The following is a 17,506-nucleotide window of genomic DNA, read 5'->3' on the forward strand; positions in this document are numbered from 1 at the left end:
CTGCGTCACTTCATTTCTTCTTCATTCAGCTACGCCGCCTCTGTCGTCTTCTTCAAACAGTGTACTGGCATCATTTTTTTCTCGTCTGCATCTCTCCATTCTTCATGTTTGAAATGGCGTCTCCTATTCCACCTCCCCTATTTCTTGATTCGCCCGGAGGCCCGCCACTTCCGTGGGCGGACTGGAAACTGGTGTTTCAGGCCTACGCAGACGCGGCCGGGAAGGACGCCAGCAAGCCCGAGTGTCGCCAGGCCCTGCTGCTCAACGCGTTGGGCCCTGCCGGGTTAAAGCTCTTCTATACTTTGGACGCCACCAACGCGTCGCCGACGCCAGCGTCGGGCGATGCCTTCAAGAATGCTGTTGCTCTTTTCGATGAGCATTTTAAAGATGTCTCGTGCGATTATCTCGCGCGCGTAAAACTTCAAGAAAGGCGACAATTGCCTGCCGAGCCAGTCGCCGAGTTCATTACTTCTCTTCGAACGCTCGCCGCGTCGTGCGGCTTCAGCGCGCTCGAGTACGAAATGATCCGCCATCAGCTTTTCACCGGGGTAGCCTCGCAAAACGTCCGCTTCTGCATGCTTCAAAAGGCCTCCTTGATGTCAATATCCGAAGCCCTCTCAATTGCGGGAGAGGACGAGCTTATTCGCTCCCAGTTGGAGCAATTCGCTCCGCATTCAGTGCAGCAACTTTCTGCTGCGGGGGGCCAAGGCGGCAGCTCTTTGTTTCACGGGACGCGTCGACATGGCAGCCCTTCATCTTCGTCTCGGCGCGGCGGCCAACATGGACGCCCGCCTGCACAGTCCTTCCGTGGCGGCCAACATGGCGGCCTCTCTGCGTCACGGGGGCGAGGAAACCTGCAATATGGTGACCCCATTTCGCCAAATTCTGGTTTTCAGGAACAGCACCAAGCTCCTAACTCGCGTTGGCAATTTTCTTCTCCAAGCGCAACCGCGCATTGCTTTCGTTGCGGATCGGCTCGACATTTAGCCAATTTTGCGCAGTGTCCCGCGAGAAACCGCACTTGTCTTGCGTGCGGAAAAATTGGACATTTTCAGTCCGTATGCAATTCCCGTCCAGCAAATCTTCTTGAACCAGTTTCTTCGTCCGCTCCTTCGAGCACTGCACAGACCAATACGGTCACTGTTTTAAATGTGGATGGCCTCCACACTACGTCATAGCCCAGCATCGTAGCATCAGTGGGCCGTGTGCCCTTGTCATTTCTCGTGGACACTGGTGCCTCAGTCTTTTTAATTAGTGCCGCTGACTTCCATAGTCATTTTTCCAACATTCGGCTTTTGCCTTCACACGTCGTTCTACAAACATATTCCAAGGAAACGATTGATTATTTAGGTCAATTTACAGCTCAGGTATCCTATCGCAGTCGCACTGCTTCCATTACTTTTTATGTAACTGCCAATGGCAGCTCGCTTTTGGGACGTGATGCCATCAGGGCTTTGTCCATCAACATCGTCGGTGCGAGTATGACGTGTGCTCAAGTCGACGTCCAAGATGATCTTCCGGCCAACGCGCCTTCTGAATTCCACCACCTGTTCACCCGTGAACTGGGTTGTGTGCGCGGTTTTGTGCATAAAGTGATGCGTCGACCAGGTGTGTGCCCTGTGCGTGCCAAGCTGCGCCGCATTCTTCTCCTTCTCCGTGAGCAAGTGTCTGCGGAACTGTCTCGCCTTCAAGCCAGCGGAATCATCGAGCCTGTCTCTGCTTCCAACTGGGTTTCTCCAGTGGTCGTCGTCAAGAAAAAAGATGGATCCCTTCGACTATGCGTCGACTTACGAGAACCGAACAAGGCGATCGTCCTAGACGGGTTTCCACTTCCTCACATTGAAGAACTGCTTCATCAGCTCTCCGCAGCGGTATGTTTCTCCAAGCTGGACCTCGCGTCCGCTTATCACCAAGTTAAACTTTCTGAGTGCAGTAGAGACTTAACCACATTTGTATCGCATGAAGGCTTGTTTCGGTTTCGCCGCGTGTGTTTCGGGCTTGCACCTGCCCCTGCAGTGTTTCAGAAAATGATGTCAATTATTCTGAAGGGTTGTAATGGCGCCCTTTGTTACTTAGATGACATTTTGGTGTGGGGACGTACTCGCGAAGAGCACGATGCTAACTTGCATACTGTTCTCAACCGCATCAGTGAATGCGGTAAGAAACCTAATAACAAGTGCATTTTTTCTGTGAATTAGTTACAATTTTTAGGAAATATTGTCAGTTCCCGCGGCTTGACACCTGTTGAATCTAAAGTTCAGGCCATTGTCAATGCCCCGCGGCCTACTGATGCCAAAACCTTGCAATCTTTTTTAGGTCTTGTTGGTTATTATGCCAAGCTGGTTCCTCACTATGCTGATGTTGTTTAACCACTGCGTACTCTACTTCGTCAAGCACAGCCTTTTAACTGGTCAGCTGAAGCTGAGCAGAGCTTCATTCGAGTTAAGTCAATACTGGCCTCAAAGCCAGCTGTTAGTATTTTCAATGAGAAGCTTCCCATCGTCATCACGACGCATGCGTCCGATGTTGGACTGGGATCAGTGTTTGAACAACTCAGAGGTGATCAGCTGATCACTATCGCTTTTGCATCTCGTACATTGACCCCTGCTGAACGCAGTTATTCAGTAGATGAGCGTGAAGCTCTCGCGTGTCTTTTTGCCTGTGAGAAATGGCATGTTTAGTTGGGGGGCCGGCACTTCACATTACGTACAGATCACCAAGCCCTAGTTGCTCTTCTTTCTGCAGGATCCGAAGGCCGCCGACCCATTCGCATTTCCCGTTGGTGTGCCAAACTCATGTATTATAATTTCAGTGTTCAATATTGTAAAGGTTCTATTAACGTGGTTGCTGATGCACTGTCGCGCCTTCCTCTTCAGATACCGGTTACTGAAGAGCGGGATGAGGAAGTTGTTTCATTAGTTACTTCCTGCATTACTAAAGATGAGCTTCAGACAGCTACAGCTGCAGATTCGACTTTGTCTCAAGTTCTCAAATATTTACGTGAAGGATGGCCTTCCATATGTGCTCCTGCTTCTGAATTCTTGCCTTACTTCGCAGTCCGACAGGAACTGTCTTGTGTCGAGGACTTGCTTTTCCGCGATGAACGCGTGATTGCCCCTGCTTCTTTCCGTAACGAGCTAATACAGCTTGCCCACGAGGCCCATACAGGCATTGTCCGCACCAAACAGAATCTCCGAGACGGGTACTGGTGGCAGGCCTTAGACAAGCAGGTCGAGCATGCAGTTTACAACTGCCATATATGTCAGGCAGCTGACAATTCTGCCAAACCTGCATTTTCTCCGTTGCAGCCAGTCCAGCGGCCTCATCGGCCTTGGCGGAAACTCGGCATGGACATCATTGGTCCTTTGCATAATGTTCTGCGAAATACCCGGTTCTTTGTTTCTCTCATCGACTACCATTCCAAATGGCCAGAGCTTTGTTTCACACATACGGTTACTTCTGAGGTCATCATTGAAATTCTGTCTTCATCGTTCAGCCGGGAAGGTTTTCCTCATGCCATATTTACGGACAATGGTCCACAGTTTCAGTCCCAACTTTTCGAGGCTTTTCTTTCACAACGAGGAATTCAGCACTTGAGGTCATCAGTTTTCTATCCCCAATGAAATGGGCAGATCGAGCGCTTTATTCGCGTTCTGAAGGAACCTATCCAGATCGCCCAATTAGAGCACCGTCCCCTCAAGCAACTCTTGACTGAATGTTTAGCTTCGTACAGGTTCACACCACAAGGCACCACTGGAGTGTCTCCTGCTCAACTTCTCTACGGTAGGCAACCGCGAGTTGCTCTCGACATAGTCTCTTTGCCTCGTAACATAGCAGAGTCTTCTCCTGATCAAATCCGTGCCAGGGTTTTTTCTCATCAACAAGCAATGAAAAAGTTTGTCGACACCCGTCGAGGTGCAAAGCAGCCCAAAGTTCGCACTGGCGATCTAGTGAAGGTTCGTGTGCCAGGCAAGCGTCCCAAGTATCAGAGTCCTTACAAAGTCTTGGGGCAGGTTAGCCCCACTTCTTTTCGCTTAAGTGATGGTAACATCTGGAATGCTTCGCGCCTTGTTATTTTTCATACGGATTCGCCTTCAACACCTAAAAGTCTTCCCCATCACGTTTCGTCCACGCCTTTCAACTGTGCATCAGACTGTTAAATGTGGCCTCCATGTACAGGCATTTCTTCTTCAAGGGGGGAGGAGTTACCAGTCGGTGTGGCTAGTGCAAGTACACCAAGTCTTACGGTTCACTTCGAACCTTCAAATACGGCTGAGACTGTTGAACCGAACTCCGGTCCACAAAGCTCTTTCGAAGCTCATGCTGCGAGCTCCAATGAGACCGGGAATTTTAACGCTCGTTCAGAGCCTTCACAATCTTCTACTGCTCTTGATGTGTCACATCAGAGCACAAGTGACCAAGGTGCAGCGACACCTGATTCTACACCCAAAAGGGCCCGCCCTAAGTGGAAGCGGCAGAAGCCGCGTCGGTTCGAAGACTACGTGATGTAGAACTCTTGTTCATTACTGTTCGTGAACATTATTCTGTGCAAACGTCCAATGCATCCAAATCAATATTGTACTGAGTTGTGTACATTTTTTCAGTGCATTTTCAGGACTTATAATGTGTGAGATCGGTGTGCCGTGCTCCGAATTTTCATGCGTTCTAACGTACATGTCTTTTTATAATACGTTGGTATCGATTATGTATAAATATAAACAGTTTATAGGTGAACTTCTTTCGAGGAGGAGATGATTGTTGTGTTTATTTATTTATTTGTTTATTTATTTCAGGTACCCTCGTGGCCCAGAGGGCATTGTTGAGGGGAGTGGTACAGGATCAGGATGTTGAAAGGTGTTCGAATTGTACAAACATTGCACACATATGAGCAAATATACAAAAGCACTGAACAAACAAGTATCCAGTGGTGCGTAGAAGTATACATAAGTTTAACACAAATCTACACAGGTATTGACCCTAGCACAAAAAGATAACAAAACTAACATTGACAACTGCATGCATATGACACATTATAAGGTAAATAAACACCGTGAAAAAAAAAAGTTCAAGCTACACAGAAGTGAAGTAATCAGACACTTTTTTCCTAAACTGGTCAATAATGTTAGTAAGCACTAGGGATGGTAGCAGGCGATTCCACTCTGATGTAGTTCTAGGAATAAACGAATTCGAATATGCTACAGTGTGACATTTCGGGATACCACCTTTGCAAGAATGATCTATGCGCAATGAAACATGAGCAGGGGGTAAGATAAGAGCGGTTTTAAGGGTGGCGTTCAATTTATAGATTTTAAAGAAAATGCACATGCGCAATATCTTCCTGCGAAGTGTGGGTGGTTCAAGAGATAGAGTTGCTTTCAATTGCGTTACGCTTGATAAACGGCCGTAATCGTGAAGGAGGAAACGCGATGCTCTGTTTTGGGTTGCTTCAAGTGCATTTATTAGTGAATTAGTAAATTCTGGGTTTTCGGTTTCGGTTTCAGAATGACATGTGAGGATGCCTGGAGGCGCCGCTCTGGCATCCAGGGTTTTAAGGTGACTGTAAAATAAAACTAGTGTGCGTTGGGTAACGGTGGAGTGCGGTTGTTGCTCTTCTCTTCGGTGCTTCGCGCCAACCCGCGTGTTCGGGCTGGTCAGTGGCGCAATTATGTAAAAGTTCCAAATCCGGACAAAGGCGGTCTCTTCCATTGAGTCGCACGCGATTGGCCCATACAAGCTGTGACGAATGCTGTGACGTTATGAGTGACGTGGACTGGGGTGTCACGTGACTTTTTTTCGGTTTTCGGAGAAAGGCGAAGGAACGGTCGGAGAGACTGTCCGAAAGCAACCGGATGGATTGAAATGGCTGCAAGGTGGCCTGGATTGGATTGAAATGGAAAAATTGCGCGACTTTTCGCCACCGGGGCACTTAGACAACATGGCGTTTCCCACTGACACGGTAGTTCGCCTTGCCTGTGCGGTAGCTTTAACCGAGCAGAGGTGACGACGCGAGGTAAAAGATGCATTTGAAGAGTTCAGCGAAGAAGAGTTCCGGCAATGTTTTCGTCTGTCCAAACGAACAGTGCGTAGCTTGTGCGACGAACTTGACCCTATCATCGGATGCCAGTGGCCTTTCCACAGAGAGGAAAGTGTTGTGCGCGTTGCAATTTTTCGCCACCGGTAGCTTCCAGAAGAGCATTGGTCGCGAGGAACACATCGACATGTCTCAGCCGGCGGTGAGCAACACCATCCACGAGGTGACGGAGGCGATCATTACCGTGGCTGCTAGAAAAAGGGTGGCGGACTTCCTACTGACAACAGCTGCTAAGGATGAGGCAAAGAAGGAGTTTGTGCTACGCGGTTGCATCTCAGGGGTGCTGGCGTGTGCCGATGGCACGTTGGTCACCATTCGCAAGCCAGAGGGATTCAGACTGGCCGACACGGCGAGCTTCATGTCCAGAAGGGGCTATTATGTCCTGAACGTCATGATCGTAAGTACTGTTAGGATCGTTTATTACTCGCCCTTCGGAGCAATTGTTCAGTTGTGACGCCAAAGCTGGAAAAAGTAATAATGCAACGAATGAAAAAGAACCTGCAGGGAATTGGGTGCGAGCTAGATGGTGGCTCGCAAGGCCTCGGTAATAATAAGTGGCAAGTGTTTTGTGCGTGAGCCAGTTGCCGTTTTCGCACTGGCATGCATACGCAATTGAATTGTGCATTTTAGAGGTAATCGGTAATATGGGCAGCAGACTTAGCAGAAGTATATACACGACAGGGAAGTATTTCCAACACGAGAGTGCTTACAATTACAATTGCACGAGCTGGCTATGGTATTTACGAGTGTTCTTTCCCAAGAGCAACGCGTAGCTTTTCACTTATCCATCATTCAGTGGAAGTCGTAGCCATGTGTACAGCAGAGGTGGGGTCGTTGCCCCCACCCTCCCCCCTCCTCAGTGTGCTACACCCTGTGTTTCCTTCTAAGTGAAGCTCCTTGTACCAATGACTGTACTAGTACGCATTGTTTCCTGCATATGCGTAGAAAAAAGGGATTTATTCTGAGTATAAATGCAGTACTATTTTATATCGCTCCTCATCGCAGATGTGCAAAGCATGGCTGCGCATAATTGTCATAGGCCCATGATTCCCAGATTCGTGCCACGACTCCTGGGTGTGGGAACACAACCCACTGCGTGCATGCCTAGCTGCACATCTGCAGCCTGGCGAATATCTTCTTGGTAAGTATTAATGTGTACTACCTGGGCAGAGCACTCAGCTTTTATGCTTACATTGCAGGAGACGCAGGCTATCCCCTCAAGCCAAGGCTCCTAATTCCAGTCCTTGGCAGTCAACCGTGCAACACTTCCGAAGGCCGATACAACAAAGAGAACGCATCCATGCACAATGTTGTGTAAAGGTGTATCGCCGTGTTTAAAAGCAAGTTCCCCTGCTTGCAGCACTTTCGAACGATGCTCTACAACCCGATCGGGCAGCGCAAATCATCTATGCTTGCTTTGCTCTCCACAACATTGCGTTGCATGCAGGCGACTGGATCTTGGACGAGTATGTCGTGGACATGCCACCAGCTGAGGATGACGATGGAGAGCCAAGGGGGAGCCTTATGCTCACACCACGCAACGTGCTGCTCAGAGACGGCAGCAGCGCTGTCTTGGACCTTTTTTGAAGTACACAGGAACGGTGAGTTTTCATGTTTTCATATACCACACATAATTTATTTACACTGATTCTAGTGCATCTAGACAAGAAAGGGCTGTGTTTGCCACATTTGAATACACAAAGTACTTACTTGTGCTTCAATATGAAGCAAGGTGGCAATGTCAAAATGCTGCATTTTCTTTAAATGGCACATGAAATATGCAACAGAAACACCCTTTTCCATATTAGCGATCACAGTCACAACAGACTAGATTGGAGCAAGCATATATGAGCGGCACTCTGTGCTGAATGTTGCTATCACAAAATTGTGCGAACAATGCAGCAACGTCTCAAAATTCTTTTCACCAGAACGCATAAAAATCGAGATTCCATTAGTAACATGTTGTATGAACACATGATACATTAGTCCATATCTTCTCGTAGTAACTGACTACAATCATTCAATTGTGCACGCCAGGCTTGACGAGCAATTGTGCTCGTCAAGTTGTGCTGTTTTTTTTTGCTCATTGTCCTAAACATTGTGTGAATGTTAAAATAACATTTAATTTGAATTCACGACTGCAGTCATGCTGCAATGCAAAAAAATAAGCAAATCAAGACGGCAAACAACAGGCGAGTTGTTTTGATAACATACAGCATGAATAATTCGCTCAGCCATCTCGCGGCTCCCAAACCATACCACGTTCGAAATTTATTCCTGCAAAGAGTCGTTTACAATGAAAACTAGATGAAATCAATCGCTGGCATGTTGCTGTGATGACCATTTTCCTTTGTGAAACTGTGCGAGATGACCACTTACTAGCTTAGCACTCCCAAACAAGATTCAGAATGTAGTTGTTGCATCTTAGCCTCATTGTGCTGAAATGAAAATATCACAGTGAACTGCAAAACAGTGTGATGCAAAAAGATATCACATTACTACACTATGTGGTAATGCTGAATAAAAATCACAGTGAGCTTGAAAACACAGTGGGACAATACAAATATCACAGAAATATTAACAGAAAATGTCAACTATACACTCGTGGTCTCCGTGTGAATGACTAGACACCTTTGAAATGTGGGTAAAAAACACTGCCACTAGAACAGCTCGAACATACATTGAGAAATGCATATATCAAACATAAAAAATGCTGCACTCCTTGTACAAAGTAAATGCTAACCTAAATCTAGTAATATGTGCTAAATGCAAACAAAAAACGAATAAAATGGAACATGAACAGCAACACGTAAACATATCAAAAACACTAAACCAATTATGAATGATAAAAAGTTGAAAACATGGCGAAAAACAAACTAAACTATGTATATGTCTCCCGAAGCATATATAATTGAACATGAACAGCAGCCCCTAAACACATTGAAACCGACAAATCATTAATGAATGATGACAAGAAAAAACATTGAACACATGACGAAAAATTAAACTAAACTACGTATCCCTTTCTCGCAGAAAGCCCTCAGCCATGGCCAGTGCCCTCCTGCACCGCTGCCACACGCCGTGCTGCAGAAGCGATTCGGGTGGTTGATTTTTCATCTCCCACAGCACCTGCGATAAATCGTCATGGTGTAAATGTTTAAGTGAGCTGCCGGTAAACCCTTAACTATCTCGTGGCTGGAAGCTGCTCCTGCTGCCAAGAATTGCAACGGGCACAACAATTTCCCTTCAGTTGAAGATCAACTGGCCTGATGGCATCCTTTGAAAGTGGGAAGCTTTGTGTACAAGCTATGCCCTCCTCGTGCGGACCTACAAACATTTGTTGAAACTGCTCTTTATTAATGTCCTCAAATGCATCTCTCACCATGAAAGAGCCCCAGGGCTAACCAACCTTTTGCCCGGCAGTTTATCATTGCAGATACCCGATACCATGCCCTCAATACAATGCATGGTTCTTGTTTACAGCCCAAGTTGGTTTCAGTCATCATAATAGAACATGGAGAATGCTTATGCCCCTTATGTAAAATGTAAACAAAGGGTCTACTCACCTTGAGCTCCTTGTCGCCCTGCTCAAGGTTCCAGTCCTGCACTCAATAAAGCACTAAGTTCTGAGATGCTTGCGTGTTACTGTGTCACTGCCATCTACAGCCGCTTCAGTGGCCTCCACATCCATTTCCGCTGCAGCAGTGGGAACATTCGCCTGCTGGAAAGTGTAGTAAGCATGATCTTTCAGAAAGTGGGTATTCGTTACTCTGGCTATTTTGCAACCTTAAGTACTAAACATCTGCGGAAATGTTCTGCAGCTATTCAGTGGTCATTGATGTCATGTATTACCATTTTAGTGCATGCACTTGCCCGCAGTCATTGCGTGTTTTATGATAAATTAATACCCCTTGTACTGCAAGGGCTGCAAACTGAGATTTTAGTTAAACCTACCCACTTTTGATTACTTTCTCGTGCGCTTTATTCCCGTTTAACAAGGTTCCGCTAAAGGCACCCCTTCAGATATCATGGTACCTCTGTCATGGTACCGCTCAGGAACCCGTGATACTGCGGCGGCAGAGTGCTTACCTGTTGATAGGTGAGACCAAAAACGCCACTGAAGCGTGTCATCCCAGTAAACTGTAGAACCCGGCCGCGGAAGCCAGGCAGCCAACCCCCTCCAGTGCCCCTGAAAATATACACTAATGTTACAGAACAAATTGCCCGTGCCATTCGACGGTCACTCACGTTTGTGCGTCTCCGATGGCGGCGGTGTCACGGCGGGCCTCGTGCACCGGCCTGCGCCACCAAGCCTGCCATTCCTGCGCAGGCACTTCATGGTTCAGCGCGTCGCTGAGCTCTTGCCACAGCCGCCACCGGTCGGTGATGGTGACGCCGTGCCGCAGCTCGATGGCATTCGCCACGAGCTGGGGATGTTCGTCCATAAAGGTGAGCACCAGCACGCACTGAGCCTCGGATAACGCCGATGAGCCGCTGCTGCTGTTGACTACTGGTACAGTTGACCTCCGCTACAATTGCGCTCGACTGAGCCAACAACTTCGAAAGTTGCGCCGTTTAGGTTTGTATAGTGGGGGAGATATGAAAACAGCAATTGCTTGAAACGGGGTTGTACTTAGCGCCACCACGTACCGTCCCGCTAAATTTAGCTTTATTTCAAAACAATAACGAGAAAAATACGTTTATATTGTGCCGTATTCCTTAATAAGCGTTTGAAAACTTGTGCCAACACAATTTGATTATGATCAATAGTAGTTAAACATTTTTCAACACGTTACAAACACTTTTCACTTTGCTATACGGTCCCCAAGTCCACGTCAAAATGATGACGCGAGGCTTCATTTCGCTCATTGGCTGTTCACTTCCCTTCGTCCTCGCGACCGCTGCGGACCGCCCATTTTTTCACGTCACCGACAGACCGCCTCCGTCCGGATTTGGAATTTGTATATAATTGCACCACAGCGTCCCCTCCGGCCGTGTACGTCTCCGTCAGCCGTCTTCTTCTTCTGCTTCGTCGGAACCAGCCAGCCCTCAACACAGCAATGGCTAAAAACTTTGTACGCACACATATATGTTTAACAGTTTGTCTTTATATATAAACAGTTTTTAACGAATTCGTAACGATGCCAACCGCAACAAGAGCTTTAGCAATAGCAGAAGTGGAAAGCTGATATGTAGAGATTGTGTTCGCGAGGATGGTAGCACCGATACTGTTACATATATCACCTGCAGTGGTTGGTGCTTTACTACTTAAGACGTTTAACCAGGTTGGGAGCTTTATGATAGGAGTAAATAGGTAATGTTTTTATAAAGTGGGCTACTGAGTGTTGCACCACAGTCGACGTTTCTGCAGCATTACACCTGAACAGTGCCTTTTTCTAACGCAGTATGAAGAACTGGCATGGCTGTGTATTAGAATGCTTGATTTCCCTGAATGATGTTCTGGATCAGTTCCTGTTTTGGCCCTGATATCTATACATTCTTTGCATTCATCGAGTGAACACTGTCAATGCCAGCTTTTTGTCTTCATAACGTTTCCACGTTAAAATTACCAATTTCTATTTTCACCGTGCTTGGGTAGACATCAGGAGGATGAGAATTGAAAGAGGAAGGAGAGGGAGTAGCCATCAACTGTCAATTACATGGGTCACATACCCGCCAGTGGTATACGGGTATGTGCCACAAATATCTGGCTGAAATGATTTCACGACGTACGCGACCTGACAGTGGCAGCCATCATGTCATGATCAGCTGGTCGTGTTCGTCAAATTCTCTTACCCACCCATACTAATTTAGGTTCACCAAAGTTCCCAGGGTGAAGACAAAGGCACTCAAAAAGTTATTATAATCAGGTAGATCCATAGATGTATAGATAAATAGATAGAAAAATGAATGTGCAGATAGACCTAAAAGGTGCCATTAGTACGCAAATAAATGCTTCGCAGAAGATAGATAGATAGATAGATTGATAGATTGATAGATAGATAGATGGATAGATAGATAGATAGATAGATAGATAGATAGATAGAGATAGATAGATAGATAGATAGATAGATAGATAGATAGATAGATAGATAGATAGATAGATAGATAGATAGATAGATAGATAGATAGATAGATAGATAGATAGATAGATAGATAGATAGATAGATAGATAGATAGATAGAAACTCTCAGTGTCTTTGGTTGGCAGAGCAGTGAAGATGTGGTTGTCCTAAATTCAGAGCGCGCCCAATTGCTCTGGTCTAGTGACTAAAGTACTCGGCTGCTAACCCGTCGGTCGTGGGATAGAATTCCGGCTTTGGCGGAGGCATTTTCGATGGGGGCTAATGTTGTGTAGGCCCCTGTGCTCTGGTTTGGGTACGTGTTAAAGAACCCCAGGTGGTCGAAGTTTTGGGAGCTCTCCACTACAGCGTCTCTCATAATCATATCTTGTTTTCGGACTGAAAACCCAATAATAATAATAATAATAATATTAATAATAATAATAATAATAATAATAATAATAATAATAATAATAATAATAATAATATAATTATTGGTATTATTATTAGTAGTAGTAGTATTAAGAGTACAGTATTACTAATAATATAGGTAATATATCTACGTTCCTATGTATTTATATATCTGTTGTGTACTAATGTGCAGCAACATTCAATCTTCCTTCGCAGATCGTTCTAAAAATGAGCGGTATGGGATTTTATAACTTAATAGAGTCGTTCTAGTTCAATAATTTCAACTCGAAAGTATTTTATTCCTGGGTCCAGCACAGTTTTGCTGAGGTATTTCTGTCACTGCTATGGTGTTGCAAATTACACACTAGGGGACTTCCAAAAACTACGCTGGGAAAAGTTGTGTTGTGGGGCTTCAAAAAAGAGACCCTATGCTTCGCGAAGCATGAATCTAACGACTAGGCCGCGAAATGTACTTTTTAAAGTAAGCTAGTGATGAGCCATTTATATGCGTCATATACCATTTAGCGCTCCTCAGAGCGCCCCAACTTCAGCGCGTCTTGGTAATGCGTAGCGAGATTGCGCTAAGTGCGCGCATTGGGCCCGTTTTGAAGGTCGTCGCCTCTCGCATTTCGAAGAGCACTGCCTCCGCAGAGCATGGTCTCTCCTGCGCGCAGGCCTATGAGAATCGTGATTTTGGAGGCGGCTAAGGTCAATTCGATCAGTGCCGCGGCTGCATTTACGAAAGAAGCACGCTGCTCACACACGAAGAAGAAGGAATAGTGACCGTCCATCTGTCTGTTCAATCGTTCATTCGCTCATCCATCTATTCGTGTGTCCATCTGTCCGACCACTAATCGGTCCGTACTTCTGTCTGTGTGTACCACCTCAACGCATTCATGCATATGTCCACCTGTCTCATCATTCATCCGTGCCCCGCCGCGGTGGTCTTGTGGCTAAGATACTCGGCTGCTGACCCACAGGTCGCGGGACTGAATCCCGGCTGCAGCGGCTGCATTTCCGATGGAAGCAGAAATGTTGTAGGCCCGTGTGCTCATATTTGGGTGCACGTTAAATAACCCCAGGAGGGCGAAATTTCCGGAGCCCTCCACTACGGTGTCACTCATAATCAAATGGTAATATTGAGACTTTAAACCAAATATATCATAATTATCATCATCATCATCATCATCATCATCATTCATTCATTCATTCATTTATTTGTGCATTCATCCGTCTATCTGTCCGTCCTTTGGTTTTGATTACGGACTTTAGAACCTACAGCTTCGCCCACTCGTCGTCATTCACTTTGTGAAGATGCAATAAAGTTTTCTAAGGTTATCAAATTTAAATTACCAATCTCTGCTCACGCCATTCCTTGGTTAATATAAACTGTCAAACACTTTCAGTGTGATGCGCTTAAATACAGTTGATTTTAACGTAACGTTACGGCTGTTTCGTACGAGTACACTTCTAATATTTATAAAAATATAGATAGCCATCACTGCATTCCCACTTCACGCTTCGCGACCATTAGGGTCTATTTTTGAAGTACTTCCGAGCTTTCGCGTGGGTCTGGTAGAATACTTGACTGCCATCCTGAAATATTGGGCTTGATTCCGGCTAGAAGCTTGAAAGTTTTGTTCAGTTTCATTAGGTGAATGCAGCCGATGTCAGTTTTTTTTTTTTTTTGAAGCTCAGGCGTTAAATCCTTCATGGCGTAAGTTCGCCCGAAGGAATTAATACATAATAAACAAAATTATGCACCTTCGTTTCCTCGATGAAGTCGAGATGGGAACTGTGGTTAGGTCCGTAAATTCATTGCTGCAAGTCATGCGGCCTGGTGAGCCCCATGTGTGTTCTCGCCGTTACTGGGTAGATTTGTGTCAAACTTTTGTGGCTCAGACCCGGATAACAGTGGCACATATCTGACCACGCATATGTGTCACTGAAGAGTGGTTAGTGCTTCACGATGTACGCAACAACATTGTGACGTTCTACATGTCATTATCAGAAGGTTGTATGCGTAAAATCACTTTACCCTCCTGTACTAATTTTTGTTAATCCCCCCAAGTTAAGGGGCTTATCACAAAACCACGCACACGTATACGGCTATAAAGATAGATAGATAGATAGATAGATAGATAGATAGATAGATAGATAGATAAATAGATAGATAGATAGATAGATAGATAGATAGAAAGATAGATAGATAGATAGATAGATAGATAGATAGATAGATAGATAGATAGATAGATAGATAGATAGATAGATAGATAGATAGATAGATAGATAGATAGATAGATAGATAGATAGATAGATAGATAGATAGACAGACAGACAGACAGACAGACAGACAGACAGACAGACAGACAGACAGACAGACAGACAGACGCCAAAATTTCTTGCAGTACGCAAATAAATCCTTGCCATTTAATGTATTTATTCAGACTTGAAATTGCTTTTTTTTAACAGATAGAGCGTTTGCACATACGGAACAATATTGCAGCATATCAAACAGCTGAATAATCAGCAGGAAATCTATGCTTTAGAGAAGTTTTCTCTGAAGGCCAGATCGCAATGGACTAGTAGAGTTTACAAAATCAAGTCACATTTCAGATGATTTCTTATGTTTGAAGAGCAGCTCAGCTTCATTTCGTCGTCACTCTCTGTTTTCGTGAGTTTCAGACGAGAACGTGTGCTCCGCATTAGAGATGGCAACTTTGGCGTCAAATCACTGTAGTATGTTATGGGTTTTGAAAGAAGCGTGCCAGCCACTCGTTTGCCCACTTTCACGATACTTTGCAATAAAGTATTTCATGGCGCACCGTGCATTAGACCACATTTGCCTCGATGTGCACCAGCCTGCTGGTAGTGATGCAAGAAACTTGAAACGGTGTAATCATACGCAAATAAATGAGCAAGATGTCTACTCAATACGCAAGAACAATGTTTTAAAGGTATCCAGCAATTAGCTTTTCAGCTGACAAGTGATTTTCCTAATGATTGGGTCGTCCACTACCCAAGTTAGCACGAAAATCTACAAAAAGGCTCGGGAGTGAAGTTACCATATCATCCGCAAGCAGCATTAGTTTTGTAATGTCAAATGAATAGAATGCACTTATAAAACACAGCTCCTATAAAAAAGCGTGAGCATATATAGATGTTTTAATACTACTGATAAGTTTGTTAGAACATCAAAAGGTCTAACATTTCCTGGTTAGGTGGTTGTACGCCAAATTTGCATTTTCTGCTTATTTTTTTGGTTAAAACAATTGGCCTCCTCTTTAGTTCACGGACGAATTAAAAATTAGTAAAAACAACAAGGTCACTAGAAATTAGAAAAAAAAATGATTGAACTATGCTCTACCTATTAGGGTAAGAAAAAAAGATTGGCTTCTTATCAAAAAGCGTGAACAAATATAGCCCTTTTGATAAAACTGCAGAAGTTTGTTAGAACATTGCAAGGTCTCATGATTTCTGGTTAGGTGGTTGTACGAAAATTTATATTACCTGCTTATTTCTTGCGTTAAACAACTGCTCTCTTCTGTAGTTCACTGACGCCTTAATAATTAAAATAAGTGGGCATTAGAAATTGATAAAAAAAATCGGCAGATCTCACGTACCTTGGGAATGGACGTTAGCGAATCATACGGAGGAAAGATGAGCATATCGTAATTTTTTTTATGGAACGACACGTCGTGAAATGACGCTAAATATATGTACAAATGTCGCAATCACAGATGTATGTTGAAGAGTGTCAGGCGTTTATATAACCAATTGTTTGCAGTTGCGCAACAAAGCCAAAAGGAACGTGCGTATTAGAAACACCAGAAGCTGATATGAATCGCTGATGCTCGCGATATGGCTGGCCCTGGACACTGATACATAAATCTACTTCAGCGCATGGCAACTAAAAAGAATTGACGTTACCCGACGTGGTGGCTGTATCAAAAGAGTACATATGTATTGTTTTCAATATTGCATAGGCAGCACTGCAACCACTATAGACGTTTTACGAAGATTAGCCATTATTTGAAAAGTAGTTCCGAGTCCTGGCGTAGCTTTGTGGAGAAATGCTTCATTGTCACGCAGAATGCTTGGGTTCAACTTCAATTGGGACCCTGAGAGGTGTTCTTTAAACTCGTCTAGTCGACGCTATACGGATGTCAGGTATTTCTTAACGCTCACGTGTTAAAATCACCCAAGCGTGTTTTCGTCGTTCTTCGGTAGATACTAAGTGTCAATCCCCTGTTTTTCATACATGCATATCAGTAGCACATACTTGCCCGTGGGTATGTGCCACTTCTGGCGGGAAGTTTTTGACGACGTACGCGACAGCAATGTGACATAATTTGTGTTCTGACCAGCCCGTCATATTTGTCAAACCATTTTACCATCCCTTGCTAATTTTCGTTCACGCCAAGTTAAGGGAGTGATCACGAGAAACCCAAACGTAAGCGGCTAGATAGAGAGATAGATGCGGTCAAGTCGCTGACGTTTGCTAATAAATGTTTCGCATTAAAAAAAAAACATGCTTCAATTATTCTCCACCTAGTAGGGCAGCACCAAAAGATCTCTTTTTTGTTATGCTTGACAAGTTAGCTCACGAGCCAACGGGAACACGTTTTCATCAAGTTGGAAAATAACACTCAATTATTTCAACTTGATCTGTCATCGTAAAGGTTATTGTGTTTATTAGAAACTTCCCACAGTCTGTGTCATCATATGCTAACTAATTGTATGGCGGCAATTTTCATATAAAAGAAACCTCTTGTTCATAACAGTGCACGAAGGAGCTACGAACGCCTGTTGCTATCGGTCTTGTTTTCCAAACGGTGGGGGTAAGTAAAAAAGGAGTATTTGCGCGAGTTATACAGATAGGGAAGTGCTTTCTGATGCGAGAAGTATTTGTTTGGCGTTTTGCAAAACGAAACTGTTGATTT

The 17,506-nt window shown here is 44.7% G+C and overlaps 1 protein-coding gene across 1 annotated transcript; it reads left to right on the forward strand.

Moving 5' to 3' along the window:
* The first annotated feature begins 6,218 nt into the window (after positions 1-6,218).
* On the forward strand, positions 6,219-7,223 carry LOC142789870 (uncharacterized). Its single transcript, XM_075885012.1, has 2 exons — positions 6,219-6,488; positions 7,146-7,223. The coding sequence occupies exons 1-2, from the start codon at positions 6,219-6,221 to the stop codon at positions 7,197-7,199; spliced, it is 324 nt and encodes a 107-aa protein (XP_075741127.1). The 3' UTR covers positions 7,200-7,223.
* Positions 7,224-17,506: the final 10,283 nt, after the last annotated feature.

The sequence above is a fragment of the Rhipicephalus microplus genome, chromosome 2, assembly GCF_043290135.1.
Source record: "Rhipicephalus microplus isolate Deutch F79 chromosome 2, USDA_Rmic, whole genome shotgun sequence".
NCBI lineage: Eukaryota > Metazoa > Arthropoda > Arachnida > Ixodida > Ixodidae > Rhipicephalus > Rhipicephalus microplus.

Coding starts and splice junctions, on each gene's coding strand:
- LOC142789870 (XM_075885012.1), top strand. CDS start 6,219: ATGTCTCAGCCGGCGGTGAGCAACACCATCCACGAGGTGACGGAGGCG. Junction 6,489..7,145: donor ATGTCCTGAACGTCATGATC/GTAAGTACTGTT, acceptor CATGATTCCCAG/ATTCGTGCCACGACTCCTGG.